At 47.9% G+C, this 19,329-nt stretch overlaps 1 protein-coding gene across 3 annotated transcripts in view; it reads left to right on the top strand.

Annotated features, from left to right (window-relative positions):
• PANK4 (pantothenate kinase 4 (inactive)) overlaps positions 1-19,329 on the top strand; it is a 31,352-nt gene that overhangs the window by 8,190 nt on the left and 3,833 nt on the right. For all 3 annotated transcript variants that reach the window (XM_083628640.1, XM_083628642.1, XM_083628641.1), the window contains exons 5-18: positions 366-458; positions 735-888; positions 1,786-1,967; positions 3,374-3,455; positions 4,617-4,717; positions 5,009-5,164; positions 7,040-7,152; positions 9,206-9,293; positions 10,236-10,387; positions 13,453-13,508; positions 14,469-14,518; positions 16,677-16,781; positions 17,132-17,232; positions 17,747-17,815. In XM_083628640.1, the coding sequence (XP_083484766.1) occupies positions 366-458; positions 735-888; positions 1,786-1,967; positions 3,374-3,455; positions 4,617-4,717; positions 5,009-5,164; positions 7,040-7,152; positions 9,206-9,293; positions 10,236-10,387; positions 13,453-13,508; positions 14,469-14,518; positions 16,677-16,781; positions 17,132-17,232; positions 17,747-17,815 (1,502 nt within the window). The remainder of the gene's footprint in view (positions 1-365; positions 459-734; positions 889-1,785; positions 1,968-3,373; positions 3,456-4,616; positions 4,718-5,008; positions 5,165-7,039; positions 7,153-9,205; positions 9,294-10,235; positions 10,388-13,452; positions 13,509-14,468; positions 14,519-16,676; positions 16,782-17,131; positions 17,233-17,746; positions 17,816-19,329) is intronic.

Below are 19,329 nucleotides of genomic sequence, written 5' to 3'. Positions count from 1 at the left end.
GCGGCCCCACCCATCACTGACATGCTGCCCCCAGAAGGTTGTGCAAAAGGGAATGTGGTCCTCTGTCTGAAAAAGGTCCCTCACTCCTCATCTAAAACATGCATCTAAAATATGGCTCCCTTTTGTCTCGCAATTGAAGATCTTCCTGCTGCTGCTCCACCTGGTTAAACCATGCATGGTTTGCATAGGTCACCTGTCTAGGCTGTTCATCCCATACTGATCCCCACCTTTCTCTCTCTCTTCCTGGTTATTTGAAAGCTGGGTTTCCCCAAGGGAAAAACATGTCCAAACAGGCATATACTGAGATATGTGTTCTTGTCAATATTACAGCTGTAATCTCTGTGTGCTGTTGTTGCTCCTGATAGGTGGAAACGGAAGATAAATTTGAGTGGATTGGAGGGAGCTCAATCGGAGGGGGCACTTTCTGGGGTCTCGGAGCATTGCTTACACAAACAAAGGTAATACCGGAGGCTACAATTTTGTCATGACTTGGGTGTGTTGCTAATAAGGGAAGATCTCTCGGCCACCATGGTTGCCCCTCTTGTCCTGCGTGAGAAGTGCAAATTGGTGTTGGTGCTTCCTAGACCAAGGCCTTGTTCTTACTGCAGGTAGTCAATCTGTGTCTGCAGTGAACAGCTTCAGGTGGGGAGTCCACGGGACCTAAGAATTATCCATCATGTCAAGAGGTGCTCAAGCAACGTTTGCAGGGTGTTGTTTGTTTGGATTTTTTTTAGAAATTTGATGAGTTGCTGCAGCTCGCTTCGAAAGGACGGCACACAAACGTCGATATGCTTGTGAAGGATGTTTATGGTGGGGCCTACCAGACGCTGGGGCTAAGTGGAAACCTGATTGCCAGTAGTTTTGGGAAATCTGCCACAGCAGACAAAGGTACCACTTGAAAATTCACTTCGTTGTGCTGGTGCGGTGATCAAACCTGTGAAAGAACCCATGGGTTTGTCTGCTGAGTTGCTGCCTTGCTCTGTCAGTCTTTTAAAACAAACAAAGTGTGTGTAAGGCTCTAGCCAAGTAGGTTTTACTCAGAGTAGGCCCATGGACAGAGCTCACCATGTAACTTGATTCTGATGAGGCTACAGGTCTAGTGTTGAATTGACCAAACCAAGCCCCAGAGTTGCTGCTGGCTTCATCCCTGATTCATTCCACAAAACCACCCGAGTTCCCTCCAGAGTGAATTCTGACCCGTTCTTACTCATCTACAACTGGGATAGCCAATGGGGTGACCCTCTATCAGCTTTTCTCAACCTGTGGGTCCCCAGATGTTGCTTGGGGACTACAACTCCCATCACCCCTAGCTAGCAAGGCCAGAGCTCAGGGATGATGGGAGTTGTAGTCCAACAACATCTGGGGACCCACAGGTTGAGAACCACTAGATCCTGTTGACCCACGACCCCCATCAGCCTCTGCCAGCATGCCCAAAAGATGGGGATGAAGGGAGTTGTAGTCCAACAACATCTAGAGACCACCGCATTGGCTACTCCTGACTCTAAAAGAGTCCTCTTGGGTATGTTTGCCTATCCCTGGATTAAAGGGACAGTCTTTTATTTTCTTCTGGGTGCCATATGCGAGAGGTAGGGGCAGGGCCAGAGCCAAATTTTTAGGGGGCACATTTTTTCCTCTCTGTCTCTTTCTTTCTCCTCACCCAGCAGGTTGTCTGCTCTTCCCAGAGACCCAAACTGATTGCAAACGACTTTTACAATTGTGCTGTGGGCCATGAGTTGTTTATCCATACTTTTATCTCTTTCCCCCCTCTATCCCCCTCCTTTTTAGAATTTTCCAAAGAAGACATGGCAAAAAGCTTGCTTCATATGATCAGCAACGATATTGGGCAGCTGGCTTGCCTCTACGCCAAACTCCACAACCTGAACAAAATTTATTTTGGAGGCTTTTTTATCCGAGGCCATCCAGTCACCATGCGCACAATTACTTACAGTATTAATTTTTTCTCCAAGGTAATGAATTACTATTATTATTATTATTATTATTATTATTATTATTATTATTATTATTTATTGGTTTTAGTTTTCAGGGAATGACTAAAAGTGTTTGTTTGGTTTGCAGCTGTTTGATTACCGTATTTTTCGCACCATAGGACCATAGGACGGTTTTTTGGGGGGGAAATAAAGAAAAAAAAATTATTTCCCCCCCAGGCGCTTGTGGGGCCGGCAGCGGGGAGAAGCGCTCTTCTCCCCGCCGCCAGCCTTCAGACCAGGTCCGGGGACAGCGGGATGGCGCGCTGCGCCTCCCCGCTGTCCCCGGAGCTTGTGGGGCCGGCAGCGGGGAGAAGCACGCGTCTCTCCGCCGTCAGCCTCCAAACCACATCGGGAGACAGCGGGATGGCGGCGTTCCGCCTCCCCGCTGTCCCCCGAGCTTGTGGGGCTGGCGCTGGGGCTCTCCTGAAGCCTGGAGAGCAAGAGGGGTCGGTGCGCACCGACCCCTCTCGCTCTCCAGGCTTCAGCGAAAGCTTGCATTCGCCCCATAGGACGCACACACATTTCCCCTTCATTTTTGGAGGGGGAAAAGTGCGTCCTATAGGGCGAATAATCCGGTAAGTCAGGGGTGGGTAATCTGGTGCCCACTAGATGTTGTGCAACTCCAGCTCCCATCTCCCCTGGGCTTTGGTTATGCTTGCTGGGCTGATCGGAGTTTTGAGTCCAACAATATCTGCAGGGCCGCAACCTCCCCATTCCTGGATTGTGTAAAGCAGGGTGTGTGTGGGTGTCCTTTCAACCTTTTCCCCAGAACCAGGACTCAAGGCAGCTCACAAAAATTAAAACAAACAAAGATAGCTGAGAACATAAAGGTTAAAAAGTAATTAAGCTATAACAGAATTAATAGCTGCGACCCACCCTTTCAGCTTTGTCACGCTTGATAATGCCTGTAAAGAAACAGGTAGTCACTGATCTAAGCCATGCTAGTCTAGAGACACGGCTTTCTTTTTAATGTGTCATTTATTGGAAGCCCTAAATAATGTCCCTTAGTTTCTGTGCATTTGAGTAGTACTAGCATGTGATACAACGCAAAAACGAGCGAGTCAGGCAAAATTAGTGCCCTCTTCACTCCTCAGTGGCTGCCTGGTTTGTTCATTTTTGCAAACTATCCACTGCAGTATTTGCCCACGTTGTCTTTGTTTACCCCAAATGTGGCTGGAGGCAGCAAAAAGCCCAATTCACGCGCCGTGTTTACGCTTGCAGAATTTCTGCGTTGAAATAGGTCTTGGAATTCCTGCACAAAGTCAGGGTTGCAGCTTAAGATCTGTGCTTGCCCTTTTGTTAAGAGCTGTAAACACAGTAATGCAAAAAGAGCTTTTCAAGCCATTGGAGACCGTCCAAACACAAACATTTTCATGTTGTGGCAGGGAGAGGTTCAGGCCTTGTTCCTGAGGCACGAAGGATACCTGGGAGCCATCGGGGCGTTTCTGAAGGGAGCCGAGCAAGACAGTAAGTACAGAACACCAATACAGCGCTCTGAAAAAGTTCACAATCCTCTTTGGGGGAGTCTGAACCCCCTGCCGGGGGAAATTAAGTCTCCTGCTCCAGCCATTCTTGGACTTCTGGGCATGGAGCTCCCAATTTATCACTCCATTTACTGTGGTGGGTTTTAAAAGAGATTTGGCCTCCTCCTCAGCCCGCCTGTTTGTGCCAGAACATGGCGCCGCCGCCGCCACCTCCTGCCTAGAAAAAGGAGGGGGAAAGTCAAGCCTCCAACTGTGACTTCTCCCCTAACAAGACCCAGTTGTGACAAGGATAATCGGCCAACAGAACATAGGATTGTCAACTTGGTCGTCTGCCCATGAGAAGTCTCTCCCTTCTTCTCCTCCCCCACTCCCCTCGCCGGGGTATTAAGAATGTTTACTCATGTTCCCACTGTTTTATTATTGGAGAGGGTAAAAGTCTTTCTTCTTTTCCCAAATTCTGCTTAATTGTTCTTGTGGTTTTCTAGCCAGATAAAACCACATAGGCATCGCTTGAAAGCTTCCAGGCACTCACCAGTAGGAATTCAGGTTTTCACACAGCTTAAAGCTTTACTGCTGGCAAAGAGTCAGGGGCATTTCATTTGGGCTGCATCCTTCTCAGAGTAGACCCAGTGAAATTAATTAACCTTGGTTGGTTCTATTCCCTGCATTGGGTTTACTCTGAGTAAGCCTAGTATCAGATGCAGCCCTTCGTGACCGTGACTATGGTCATTCACCATCAGAACATTGTAATAAGTAAATATGATTAACTTTCATTCGTTTCTTCCCTAACCTTTTTATTTTTTAAACCAGGGTTTCCCAGACTTGGGTCTCCAGCTGTTATTGGACTACAACTCCCGCCATCCCTAGCTAATAGGACCAGTGGTCAGGGAAGATGGGAATTATAGTAAAAAAAAACAGCTGGAGACCCAAGTTTGGGAAACCCTGTTTTAAACCCAATTGTATGATCCAACAAAGTTCTATCGCATTCCCCAAACACCTGGCTTTATTTGCTGTTTGCTTTTATTCTTTGTACAAGAGATTGTAAATCTGTGGCATGTGTGGCAGAATCTCTCTTTCTGCGTCTTCTTGTATGTTCTTGCCTTCAGCTAATGGTTCTGTTTCTCTGCTCCCCACCATCTCCTAGATCCTAATCAGTACAGCTGGGGTGAAAACTACGCTGGCAGTTCTGGGCTCATGAGCACGTCGCCGGACATCTGCCCCATGCAGCGAGAAAGGAGCGGAACGGTGAGTCTCCTTAGGATAGAGCTGCGCAGGTAAGAAGAGGCTGGCTGCTGGACCAGGACAAAGGCCCACCTGATCTCTCAGTGGCCAACCAGATGCCCATTATGGGAAGCCTGGCAGCAGGACCTGGGACTTAAAGGACATGTAGTTATGCAGGATTGCCGCTAATGCACAGGTCCCCATCGCGTTCCTCCCCCCCCAAGTTTCTCCAGGCGTAAACCACGTGTGTTAGTGCAGGTCTCCTGTCTAATCTCATTCTATACTGATCGCAACCTTTTCTCCCCGCTTCCCAAGTTTGACATGTTGGAAATGGATCGTTTGGAACGACCGCTTGTCAATCTTCCCTTGCTGAAGGATCCATCCACCTACATCCCGGACACAGTTGACCTCACCGATGATGCCATGGCTAGGAAGTACTGGCTCTCATGCTTCGAGGAGGCCTTGGGCGGGGTGAGGGCCTTCTATTAAATGTGTTGCCACATATATTGCATGGTTTTGGAGGGTGGGTTGCAGATTTCTTAATAGGAAAGTGAAGCCCATGGAAGTCCACCAATTCTACGGAGCGTCTGCGGAAACCCAGTGGGCTTAAATGGAGATCTTGTGCTTAAGCCCCCTTTTGTATTATTATAAAGAAGAAGAAGAAGAGTTTGGATTTGATATCCCGCTTTATCACTACCCGAAGGAGTCTCAAAGCAGCTAACATTCTCCTTTCCCTTCCTCCCCCACAACAAACACTCTGTGAGGTGAGTGGGGCTGAGAGACTTCAGAGAAGTGTGACTAGCCCAAGGTCACCCAGCAACTGCATGTGGAGGAGCGGAGACGCGAACCCGGTTCCCCAGATTACGAGACTACCGCTCTTAACCACTACACCACACTTTTCTATGCACTGGCTTGAAGTTTGCATTTTGTGCCCTACACACTTCTGAAAGAGATCTCAAAAGGTAGCAGGGCAGTGAGAGAGCTCTTGCAGATTTGCTGTGATGGCACAAATCCACTTAGTTTTCTGGGACACCCAACAGCACGCGCGCACACACACACACACACACACACACACACACACACAGAGAGAGAGAGAGAGAGAGACACTCTTCTAAGATCCCCCTTGTTCTGCAGTTTGGAGAAGGATTTTTGAAAGGTCTGGCTGGCCCCTGTAGGGAAACAGGATGCTGAAGGAGGCCCCACATGTGCCTTATATTTAAAGCAGTATCATACTACTTTAAAGAGTCATGACTTCCCCCAAAGGCTCCTGGGAAGTGCTGTATGTTGGGGTGCTAAGAGTTGTTAGTAGACCCCTTCAATTCCTAGAGCAAGTTAACTGTCAGTCCCTCTTCTTGGGGAAACTCCATCTGGTGCTGATGGAACCCTAGATAGACATTTGCTCCAATCCAGAAGGGCTCTTCGTATGAAGCTGCCATGTTCCAAATCGGACCACTGTTCAGAATTCCCTATATGAATTGGCAGCTGGTTTTCTCCTGCCCGGAGATGTGGGGGATTTGAATCTGGGACCTTTTGTAAGCAAAGCAGGTTCTCTGCCGCTGAGTGACAGGTCTCCTCTGCTTTTCTTCTACTCTAGACATTGGTGAAAGTGGGAGAGCACTCAAACCCTCTTTCAAACCATCTTTACACATCAGAGGGATTTGGTGGGTTGCAGAGATAGAGTTTAATTCAGGGAAGGGAGACATTCTTCAGCCAGGCAAGCAGGGTCAGAGCCAAAAATAGCTAACGTAATTTTTACCTTTTGTACATTAGGCTAGTTTCTACAGTCACACACTCACTCACCCCTCTGTATCCTCCCACCCAGGCATTATCACAGTCCAAGGACATATTCCACGTTCCAGCCAAGCAAAACTACTCAAGGAGTCTATGACTCAGGGCTGGTGAGGGTGTGACCAGAAAGGGTCCAAGGGGCCAGAGAGATCTGAAGGGCCACATCCAACCCCAGGGCCTCATTTTCCCCATCTCTGGGTTAGCTGGTAAGCTAAGCCAGTGTTTGTGGACCCTTGGAGAAACTTGAGATTTCTTTAAATAAATAAATAAAAATATGTCAGGGGATTTTTTTTTTGCCCTCTTGCATCTTTGATGTGTGTTGCTGTTTTGTTTTGTTTTTTGGTCAGCTGCTTCCTTCAAACTAGAGCAACTATTTAGCCTAATCTAGAGGGTTTGCCGTTGCCAGGGCCCGGTTCTGACATTTATCTCTGCCTCCTGCTTCATCTGCTTTCGTTTTCTATTGAACAGCAACAGAAGCCGCAAAGTCTTGGAAGCGCAAGCAATAATGCCCTTGGCACTGTCTCTCCCTCCCTCTGCTTTCCTTCCTTCCTTTGCCAGGTCGCAAAGCGAGCTGCAGCCAGCCAGCCAGAGTCTGTTGATGCAGCTGAGCGAGCCGAGAAGTTCCGGCAGAAGTACTGGGACAAACTTCAGACGCTCCGGCAGCAGCCTTTGTAAGTCGGTGCGTGCGGGACGGCAGTGGGTTGACTTAGCTGGAACCTAGTGCACATTTTAAACACTGCTGGGCGTCTTGATGAGCTGCTTGCTACTTTTGCATCCTGAGTAATTCCCACCAGTTTTGTAAATGGCTCTAAAAGACGTCTAGTCTTTATCCTCCGTAAATTTTGTCTGTCGATGGCCACTAGCCACGATGGGCATGTTCCAGCTCCAGAGGCAGAACACCTCTGAATGCCTGTTGCTGGGAATTGCAAGTTGGGAGAATTATGGCTGTAGTTACCGTATTTTTCGCTGTATAAGATGGACCAGACCATAAGACGCACCTAGTTTTTGGAGGAGGAAAACAAGAAAAGAAATATTCTGAATCCCAGAAGCCAGGACAGCAAGAGGGATCGCTGCGCAGCAATCCCTCTTGCTGTTATGGCTTCTGGGATAGCTGCGCAGCCTGCATTCGCTCCATAAGATGCACACACATTTCCCCTTACTTTTTAGGAGGGAAAAAGTGTGTCTTACAGAGTGAAAAATACGGTATGTCCTGCATTCCAGAGGCCTCTGGTTGGTCGCTGTGGCAACAGGAGACTGGACTGGATGGGCCTCATTTGGCCTGATCCAGCAGGGCTTTGGGGCTTTCTGCTGTGGCCAACTAGATCAGAGAAGGGAAGCTTTTACAACCTTCTGGGGGCCACACTGGGCAAAAAGTCAGCAACGCCTTTGTGCAGTAAGCACACCTCTGTCCTCCAAACAAGCAGGAGGAGTTATTGGAGTTCAAGGACACATTCAAGCCAGTGCGACTGGGGAAGGGGTGTGGCCTGGTGCGAGTCCCGAGGGCCAGATTCGGCCCCCAGGACTGAGTTTCCACACTCCTGAACTGGATATATTCAGGAAACCCACAAGCAGGGCATGAGGGCCATAGCATTCTCTCTCCTGTGATTTTCCAGCAACTATTAATTCAAAGGCTTTCTGAAGGAAAGCACATGGGGAACAGAACTTGTAGCCATTGATAAATTACCCTCCATGACTGTTGAATCAGTTAGTGGCTGTCAGTGCATTGCATGGTAATTACTTCCATAGTTGGGATATGCGCTGGAAATCTTTCCTTTTGTCTGTCCTTTTTTTTCCTCTTTTTTTTTTTTTGTTCTCCGTTCAGCTCCTATCCACTCCTCCTTTAGTTTATTTCACTATATGTGTGTTTGAAACTCTCTATCCCTTGCTGTTTGAATAACTTCCTCCCCAAAGCAGCTGATGATCTCTTTAAAAAACCACCACCAGCAGCTCTGCCGCAGTGACATGTAAAAATAAGATACAACCGAACAGCAAGCTAGCGTAAAAAGTGAAGAATGGAATATAAAGCAGGATGCCAATCATAAAACGCAGTATGAAGCTCTTAAAAACCCAGCAAGAAGTAAAACGTGCACAAGGAAACAGACTAATTTGGAAAGATTAGGGAGGGAGGAACATTTTCAACCCGTGTTGAAAACAACAGGGCTGGCTGCTTGCTTCACTCCTAAGGGAATTCCAGAGAACCATGAAATACCTTTTGAGAGCAAGCCACTTAATTATCTTGAGATGCATGAGAGATGCATATAACTAGCAGAGCAAAAGTTGCCCTTAATTACCCTGCACGGCTAGAAAGGGGAAGGGCAAGAGCTCAGTGGCACACAGAAGATTCCAGGTTCAATCCCAGGCATCTCGCAAGTAGGACTGGGAACATCCCCTGTCTGAATTCCTGAAGAGCCTCTGCCAGTCAGTGTAGACCAGGGGTGGTCAACCTTTTTATATCTACCGACCACTAATGCATCTTCCTTGATGGTCAAATTTCCTTACTGCCCACCAGTGCTCGATGGAAGGAGGATTCAGCTTGTGCCGTAGAACCCCCTACCGCCCACCTAGAATCCTGAAACACCTGCTAGTAGGCAGTAGTGACCAGGTTGACAACCCCTGGTGTATACAGTACTGGGCTAGATAGACCAGTGGTCTGATTCAGTATAAGGTTTCTGTGTTCTCAGCTGACCTATGTCCTCCCTGTCCTTTCCCTTTCATCTTCCCCAGTGCCTATGGCACCTTAACTGTTAGAAGTCTGCTGGATACAAGGGAGCACTGTTTGAATGAGTTCAACTTCCCAGATCCCTACTCCAAGGTAAGTGTTTCCTCCTTAACCTTCTGGCTGTGCTCAGGTAAGCCTTAGCTAAGTCCTACTCAGAGCAGATCCATTGAAACTAATGAACCTCAGCCAGATGTATTAACATCACTGGGTTTACTCCAAGTACAACTAGCGTTGTATACAACCCATAGATTATCAAATCTTTTCTTTCCCATGAGCAGTGATAGACAAACTGCAGATTCGGGTCCCTGCCCTGAGGATTTTCCCTTCAGAGCAGTTGATAAAGAAGAGTCCAGAGTAATGGGGTAAATGTACAAATGTACATTTGTAAACGTACAAATGGATGCCCTGCATGTATGTAAGACTGGGAGTGAGAAAGTGCTGTGAGATACCTAAAAGAGGTGAGATGTTGCTAAAAGATGGAATTGTTTTGTTGAAAATTGGAACACAAGATGCAGGGATGTAAGACTAGAAAGGTACCTGTTTTTGTAAATAACATTTTTTAAAAAACAAACAAACAGACAAAATAGGCAACACTCCTTCCCCACCCTCCAAAAAGCAGTCAGTCAAAAAAAAAAAAAAGCATTTCCATTTGAAAGCCTGTACAGCAGGGGCCCAGGTATAATGCTTTTCATGATTTCTATAATTAGGGAGCCAACACCAAAAAGACCCCGTCTCTGAGTTCTGTCAAACTTATTGTTTTTCCCAGCACCAAACTCACATTGCTGCTTTGTAACGAAGAAGTTACTGCTGGGTTCTAGAAACATCCACCTCTGAGCATTTTTAGCAATTTCTGTGAAAAATGGCTCTTTTTATATGCTCTTGTCAGCTGTGGTTATTCAATGATCCCATTGGAGGCTACAAAGCAGAGAACTTGGGGTGGAGGGAGGGAGGGAGGGAGGGGTAAGGCTCTGCTAAAGGAATTGAGCCTTATCCTTCCTCCTTGTACATATTGCCTTGTGCCTTACTTTCTTGCAGGTAAAACAGAAAGAAAACGGCATTGCACTAAAGTGTTACCAGAGCGTTATCGACTCTTTGGATTCATTAGGCTGGGAGGAGCGGCAGTTCGCTCTGGTGAAAGGACTTCTTGCGGGGAATGTCTTTGACTGGGGAGCAAAAGCAGTCTCAGAGTAGGTGTTATGTCTTTGTACAGCTCTGCATTCCCCCACAAAAAAGACTTTGAATGCCCCTTGTATTTTATTTACAGTGGTGCCTCGCAAGACGAAATTAATTCGTTCCGCAGGTTTTTTCTTCTTGCGAGTTTTTCGTCTTGCGAAGCACGGTTTCCCATAGGAATGCATTGAAAATCAATTAATGCGTTGCTATGGAGACCGCTTGCCAGGCTGGCGGTGCGGAGAAGGGCTTTTCTCCCCACCGCAAGCCTTCAGGACAGGTCCGGGAACAGAGGGGAAGGCGCGCAGCGCTTCTCCTCTGTTCCCGGGGCTTGCGGTGGGAGGAGGGTTTTTCCTCCCCACCGCCAACATTCAGAACAGCATTCTGAATGTTGGCGGTGGGAAGGAAAACCCTCCTCCCACCGCCAGCCTTCGGGACAGCCATCCGAAGGCTGGCGCGGGGAGAAGGTCTCTCCGCCCCACCGCCAGCCTTCCGAGGAGCCTTCCGAAGGCTGGCGCGGGGAGGAGGTCTCTCCGCCCCACCGCCAGCCTTCCGAGGAGCCTTCCGAAGGCTGGCGCGGGGAGGAGGTCTCTCCGCCCCACCGCCAGCCTTCGCAGGAGCCTTCCGAAGGCTGGCGCGGGGAGGAGGTCTCTCCGCCCCACCGCCAGCCTTCGGAGGAGCCTTCCGAAGGCTGGCGCGGGGAGAAGGTCTCTCCGCCCCACCGCCAGCCTTCGGAGGAGCCTTCCGAAGGCTGGCGCGGGGAGGAGGTCTCTCCGCCCCACCGCCAGCCTTCGGAGGAGCCTTCCGAAGGCTGGCGCGGGGAGGAGGTCTCTCCGCCCCACCGCCAGCCTTCCGAGGAGCCTTCCGAAGGCTGGCGGCGGGAGGAGGTCTCTTCGCCCCACCGCCAGCCTTCAGAGGAGCCTTCCGAAGGCTGGCGGCGGGAGGAGGTCTCTTCGCCCCACCGCCAGCCTTCGGAGGAGGTCCGAGGATAGTGGGGAAGACGCGCTGCCCTTCCCCGCTGTCCTGGATATTTCCCTATGGACTTTCGTCTTGCGAAGGAAGCCCATAGGGAAATTCGTCTTGCGAAGCGCATCGAAAAACGGAAAACCCTTTCGTCTAGCGGGTTTTTCGTCTTGCGAGGCGTTTGTCTTGCGGGGCACCACTGTATTCTTTTTCCAGCAAGTGCGCTAATGACTTCTGCTTTGCCATCTGCAAATCGTTTTACGTTCCATTAATGGTATATGGGTGTGGCTTATTCTCCCCATGTGGCTGAAGTGGGCAGATTAATTCCCTTAAAAAAACACACACACACCTCATTGCATGAGAGATCCCTTCATTAGCACTTAACCTGGTTGGTAACTTGCTGACATGATAAATACAGAACCTAGCAGTATGTGTAGCTTAGGGCTGCCATACTGGGATTTCACCGGAGAGGGGGCTTTCCAAAAGGTGGCGCTTTGTGCAGGATCTTAGGCAAGTCAATAAAAAAAAAATTGGCTCAACAACTTTGGAGTTTCCAAAAAAACCCAACAGCAACTCAGGAACTTTTGGGGTGCCCTGGTTTTTACTTTTTGAAATATGGCAACCCTAGTGTAGCTGTAAGACTAATCAAGCATTTGTTTCCCTAGCGTGATGATGATAGGGGCATGCTAGGAAGTCTCACCCCCTCCAACACATCTGAGTCCCTGTTTTTTAACATCCTTGATGAACTGAAGCCATATTTCTGAAGTGGGGAGTCTCCTCCTCTTAGAGGTGGACTTCCTCTCCGATTTTTGAAATGTGTGTGTGCGGATACACTGATACTTGACGAAATTAAGAATTGCAGTCCAGCCCTACTTCCTCTCAAACTGGCGCCTATAAATAGGGCTGGATGGATTATATATTAGTGGAAATAACTCTGGCAGTGGCTGGTAGGGCAGGAAGCAGGAAGCCCAAACAGGGAGTGGAGCAATGCTGCCATCTGAACTGGATGTAAGCAAGAAGGCATGCTGGTGAAGGTTGGCAGGGCACAGCCCTTTTCACAAGCTGGAAGGAACGTAAAGGTAAAGGGACCCCTGACCATTAGGTCCAGTCGTGACCGACTCTGGGGTTGTGGCGCTCATCTCACTTTATTGGCCGAAGGAGCTGGCGTACAACTTCCGGGTCATGTGGCCACTGATGAAGCCACTTCTGGCAAACCAGAGCAGCGCACGGAAACGCCGTTTACCTTCTCGCCAGAGTGGTACCTATTTATCTACTTGCACTTTTACTTGCTTTCAAACTGCTAGGTTGGCAGGAGCAGGGACCGAGCAATGGGAGCTCACCCCATTGCGGGGATTTGAACCGCCAACCTTCTGATCGACAAGCCCTAGGCTCTGTGGTTTAACCCATGGCGCCACCTGCGCTATTACCTTCATTTAGGGATGGACTGTAGCTCAGTGGCTGGAGCCTGCTTCGCATGCAGAAGGTCCCAGGTTCAGTCACTGCCATCTGCAGGTAGGGCTGGGAGAGACTCTTGACCATAACCCTGGAGAGCCACTGTCAGTCAGTGTTGGCAATACTGAGCCAGGTGGACCCAATGCTCTGACTCAGTATAAGGGAGCCTCCTGTGTTCCTGTTTTGTGTCTGTTGTGTGGTCCAGTGGCAGAGGAAATAATCCTCTGCATGCAGTTTCAATTCCCATCATCTACAAAGAGCAAGTCATGGGAAAGACCCCCCCCCTTTGCCCGAAACTGTGGAAAGCTGCTGCTAGTTGAGATTTAGGCCAAACTGGGCTAGGTGGTCTGATGGTCTGCCGCTGCAGGTGACTCTTTCATGTGCCTCCCTGCCAGTCTTCTTGCACCGGGGCTCTCTTCTTCCTTCTCGAAATGTGACCTATTGTTCATGGTCTCTCTACACTTTTTTTATAATTTGGACACAGTACATCTGCTGTCCTCTTTTCCAGGCTCACTACTGAGAGATGTTTATTTCTTAATAAGTAAATCCTGGAGGGGTAGCACATGCCTTGTTCAGCTGCAGAGCTGTTTGGACCAAGCATCCCTGCAGAATCTCACCACCCCCAATGTTCACATTCTTCCTTCTCTTTCTCTTCCCTGATACCCAGCGTTCTTGAAACGGAGCCGCAGTTTGGATTTGAGGAAGCCAAGGAAAAACTGCAAGGTATTGGGCAGGAACTCTCCCTTTTGCTATCTTTCTGTGATATCTGTCTGTATCAGGTAGGGGGCGTCCCTATCATTGGGCAGGGGGAGGGCGATACGGCTGGTTGTGAATGCAGAGCATCCTTAAGAGCAGATAGCTGTGTAAAAGCCTTTAGACTAGAGATGGGGATGTTGCTGGACCTGTGTCTGAAACCAAGAAGTACTACTGCCAGACAGTGTTGGGACATCACCATCATCATCGTTATCATCATTATTATTATTTATTTCAATTTATATACTGCCCTTTATCCAAAGATCCCAGGGCAGTGTACATTAAAATTTACATAATAAAAATAATTTAAAAAAATCAATAAAACAACCACCAAAAAAATCATGATAACAGCCCCTCCCTTTTTTTTTTTTTAAAAAAGGCCACAGATTGTTTAATGGCCAAAAGCCTAGGTAAAGAGGAATGTTTTTGTTTGGCGCCTAAATATATGTAACAAACATGCCAGGTGAGCCTCTCTGGGGAAAGCATTCAAAAGGTCCCAGTTTCAGTCCCCAGCGACTCGCAGTCGGGCTGGAAGAGACCCCTGCCTGAAATGCTGGAGAGCTGCTTCCAGTCAGTGCAGTCAATACTGAGCTAAGTGGACCACGGGGGGTGAAGCATATTCTCATGCAGTAGAGCTTCTGCTTTTCATGAGCACTGTCCCAAGTTCAGTCCCCAGCATCTCCAGGTGTGACTGGAGATGTCACCTGTCCGTAATCCTAGAGAACGGCTGCCAGTCGCTGTAGTAGACAGTGTTGAGCTAGATAGAGCAACATAGTTTCGGGCAGCTTCCTATGTTCCTCTAGGACAGGGGTCGTGGCCTCCAGTGCTCCTTAGACCTCTGGCCAATAGAGGAGCCCAGAATGCTTCCCTTGAGCGATTGACCTGTCCATGACATTTTGATAACGTGTTGGTTTTTGTGCCATTGTACAGAACGCCCCTGGCTCGAAGATTCCTACAATGAATGGCTGGCACGACTCAAGGTATATTATCATTATTTATTGCTGATGCCAAAAGGTAAAGGACAGTTAAGTCCAGTCGCAGACGACTCTGGGGTTGTGGCACTCATCTCGCTTTACTGGCTGAGGGAGCCATGTGGCCAGCATGACTAAGCCGCTTCTGGCGCGCAACGGAACACCAAAACCAGAGCAGCACACAGAAACACGTTTACCTTCCTGCCAAAGCGGTGCCTATTTATCTACTTGCACTGGCGTGCTTTTGAACTGCTAGGTTGGCAGGAGCTGGGACCGAGCAACGGGAGCTCACCCCGTCGCGGGGATTTGAACCGCCAACCTTCTGATCGGCAAGCCCAAGAGGCTCAGTGGTTTAGACCATTGCGCCACTACTACTACTGCTACTACTTATCAAAGGTGCCAAGGCAGATTACAACAAGCTACAAGCAGTCATTCTTAACTACTGAATATAATGCAGCTGGACAAAAGAAAGGGGGGGGGTGTCCCCTTTTCAGCTGCAGATCGTTGAAACTGTTAAACTCTCCCTTTTAATATTCCTTATTTTAAGACAAGTTAATTTCATAAAAGAAGGATGCAGAAGAATACAGCATTCCGCAATAAACAAGAAGACTGTTTTGCATGCAATCAGTAACTCAAGTACTAAAGTGAAACAAAATGGAGCAAAAGGGGTTTGGAGGATAATACTTTGATACGTGATTACCTAGAAGCAAAATGGTTTTGAACATGCATTTTATGAAGTAAGACCCAAACAATGTGATATTAGAAGAGGACGATAGACAAGATTCTCCCTAGATTTCTGATTTCCTCTCTGGAGCAGCTGCTTTGTACAAGAAAGGAAGCCACTTTAAAAAAAAAAAGTCATTTGTACTTTACCTATGGCAGAATCTCTGGGTTTTGCTCTACATTAACAAAATCCAAAATCTTCTCAGTCATTGTCCCTGCTAAGCATCTGCTTTTTGTGAGATTCCTGTGTTGACGTTTCAGCCACTTGGCCACCAGCCACAGACCTACGGAATCCCATAAAATAGCCTATTTAGAAAAGCCCAGTGGAGACAGGACTTGGCCCAGACCATTACAAAGACTATCAAAACACTGTTTTGAAATGTGAATCCATGGAAATAACTCTGGATTTTGCAATGTGCTGGTGTCCAAGGGGGCTCTGGCCCAAGTAGTTTGAGGGAAAACTGGCCTACACCCTTAAAAAAAACAAAAAACCCTTAATTATTGTGACCTCTGCCCCACCCACACAGATTTGGACTGGAGATCCCTCCATATAGAGCCAAAAGGAAGGTGATGTGGGTTCCAACTGCCTTTCGGACTGTGCCATAGCTTTGAGCTTGTTGAATTCGAGGAACAGCACAACAACAACAAACCTATGGTTACGTGAAACATACTTAATAAACACACAAGACGTAACCGGCTGTACTTTTGAATAAATAAGGTATACTATTCATTGTATCAAATGGTAGATTTCAACGGACTGCAACCACTACCATGCTATAAGATCCACTATTCTGTAATATTACATATGAGCCTGTTCTACTCTTGAAGCCTAGGATGGCGAAAAAAGGCTAATATTCCGGAAATCCTTGTCTTAGACTCTGTGAAAGGATTCTGTGGAACTGTAACAACCCTTCATGTGGATTATTGGACTCTTTGAACAGACAGGTGGAATAGATACTTTCACATGTATGGACCTTATGCATGAACTGACTAGAGAATGAACTGATCGATCCACTGGGCCTTCTGCTTTTCTCGTTGAACTTTATGAGACTTCCGTTGAAATCTACAATTTGATACAATGAATAGTATACCTTATTTATTCAAAAGTGCAGCCGGTTATGTCTTGCGAATTCGAGGAACAGGCAAACTCAGAGCAGCCGATGGACATCTTTTGCTCTAGGGCAGACATACTGCATTTTCCTACAGAGGTCATTTTCTCAGGCAGAATCTGTTGAGCGGAAAGAGTAGCCTATAGACTTTCCAGCAAAAGTGTTTTTTTGCTTACAGTCCTAACTCCACTTACCAGAGAGTAAGATCCATTGAATTCAATGGAACTCACTTCTGAATAGACATGGTTTGGGTCGCACTGCTAACTCCGTGTACATATTTTAACCTGCAGCCTGTTGGTGCTTCTCTGAATAATACTTTTCTTTTTCTTTTACAGGCCTCCCCTCATAAATGTGCCTTAATTTTTGCAGATAACAGTGGAATAGACATCATATTAGGCGTCTTCCCCTTTGTCAGGGAGCTGCTCTCTAGGGGCACAGAGGTCAGTTGAATTACGGTGACAGCCTAAGGTAAACTGCCTCAAGCTAGCTCATCACTGTTGGTGTTGTTATTTGAGAAGATAATGGCATAAGTAACTGGGGGGAAAGATTATTTCAGCAAACCTGCCTTATCTCTTCAAGGATCGGATAGAAGAAACTATCCTATACTGAACCACTTGGTGACTGGAAAGCTCTAGTGGAGGATATATTATTGGACTAGGAGGTTAATCCCACCTCCTGGTGCTCTCCTACTGTTTATTTCTTCACTTCAACTCACATACAGACATGTACATTGAACTTTTCACACTTGGCCAATGTGACACTTGCCTTTCCCCTCTGTGTGTGTTCACAGGTTATATTGGCTTGCAATTCTGGGCCTGCGCTAAATGATGTCACCTACAGTGAGTCCCTGCTTGTTACAGAGAGGATAGCAGCTACAGATCCTGTCATACGGTGAGGAACAGTATGGTGTTGCTTCTCTTTGGGCCAGCACACTCTTAAAAGCGAAGGTTTGAGACTGTGCTAAGTTTGGATTGCTGGTGGTTTGTTGAGTGATCAGAAGCAAAGAGTTTAACGATACTCTGCTAAATAAAAGCTTAAGGTTTTGTGCTGTGATATTTGAGACCAGGGGGCCCTCCAGATGTTGCTGAACTTCAGTTCCTATCATCCCCAGCTATGCTTTCTGGGACTGATGGGAGTTTTAGTTCAGCAACATCTTGCTGGGCCAAAGGTTCTCCACACCTGGTTAAGACCAAGGGTTGCTCCAAATCCTGGTTTTGTTCAGAGTAGACCCATTGAAATGGATGAACGTGACTAACTTAGGTTCATAATTTCATCGGGTCTGCTCTATGTAGGGCTTCGTTGAGTACAACCCATAATTTTGCATAATATAAGCCCAAGACCTGGCATATTTGTAGCACATGAACATTGAAGCTGATCTTAAAATTATGCATCTGCCTCCTTTTAGAGATGCCTTGAAGGAAGAGAAATTGCTCTTGGTACAGACAGGCTCAAGTTCACCCTGCTTGGACCTCAGGTAAGAGGTCTCCCTCCTGTATATTGCAAGCACAGAAAGCTGAGATGGTGTTAACAGTCCGGGGGAGGGGAGTCCTCCTTCTCACCACAAGGGGGCAGCAAGTGCTTGCTTTTTAGGGTCTGTAGAGCATTGTGGTTCCACCGAGTTGTTCTGAGTTTCCAGAAGCACGGCCAAAGCAAAGCCTTTAGATGATGCGTGTCAGTTTCCTGCCGCTTGCAAAGAAACCCAGAAGCAGAATGGGGCAGCCGTGAAACTGACATGCATTGCCCCAATCTGAAGTGTCACTGAGATAAGAGCTGTGTGAATGGGACCATAATGCTGGGATTCCCCTTAACCTAGGCAAACTGTGGGTGGCCTGTATAAAGTGCTGTTGTCTAGGACAGGGGCAGGGCCACAAACTTCACCGGCCTTGCTTCGTGTTGTTGTTTAGTCGTGTCCGACTTTTCATGACCCCATGAACCAGAGCACACCAGGCACTCCTGTCTTCCACTTCCTCCTGCAAAAACTCCCTGCTTCGTAGCCTCCTTGCTTGTTTTTGCCTGGCTGGAATAGGCCCTTGAATTCTGATGATGCTGATGAACTAACCGACAGTAGAAAGGGTGACATTTGCATTTATTGCTCCGCCCAGTTTTGCCTCTGGCTCCACCCACCACTGACCTGCAGCCCCTCGGAAGGTTGCCAGGCACCATGGACTGGATGGACACAATGTCGGGAGGCACCAGCTGGGGAACCCCCAAGGGAAGAAGGCTCAGAGCCCAGGGATTGGTGGTGGGATGACGATGAGTGGCCAGAGGGAGAAGACTGGGAGGAGGAGGAGGTGTTGGAAGCTGAAGAGGCCACAGGGCTTAGTGAGCTCGGAGAGTCGGTGGTATAGAGCAGTCCAGAATCAGAGGCAGAAACTGAAGCAGGCAAATGGGAAGAGAGAGGCCAAGAGGCGCAAATGAGTCAGGCTGGTGTAGAGTCATGGGGGGGGGGTTCTCCCCCTTCTGCTGTGACAAGCTCTCCTCCCCCTGCCCTTGTCTCCCAGAACCAGAAGAGAGTTGAAACAGATGGAGCTGCTTGCAGGCACAGTCTCCTGTTGCTTGGAAAAAGCCCTTGAGTGGAAGAGACTTGGGCAGCTGTGGAGAGGCAGGGACCTTCAGTCTCAGAAACTTCTTCATGGGAGCAATACTTAACGGGAATGAGCTGCTGTGCCCATTAGGCCTGACACTCCTGTGCAGATTGTGGTGGGGCTTTTTTGCTAACTATTAGCTCCAACTGGCACAGTGTGATTTACTGCTGGCTCGCGGCTGACACCAGAAGAGAATAGGGAAATAAGGTTCCCCATCCCTGGTATATAATCCGGTATTAGCTGTTCACCATGATGTACAGCACTTGTCTCCCCCTCAACCTGTCCTGGGAGTCATGTGATACAGTGAGGGGGGGAAGTATTTGATCCCCCTGATAAATTTGCCCGTTTGCCCTCTGACAAAGATATGACCAGTCCATAATTTTAATGGTAGGTTTATTGTAGC

The sequence above is a fragment of the Podarcis filfolensis genome, assembly GCF_964270895.1.
Source record: "Podarcis filfolensis genome assembly, chromosome: 8".
In the NCBI taxonomy this organism is placed as follows: Eukaryota; Metazoa; Chordata; class Lepidosauria; order Squamata; family Lacertidae; genus Podarcis; species Podarcis filfolensis.
This window is presented reverse-complemented; position numbering and strand designations above follow the sequence as displayed.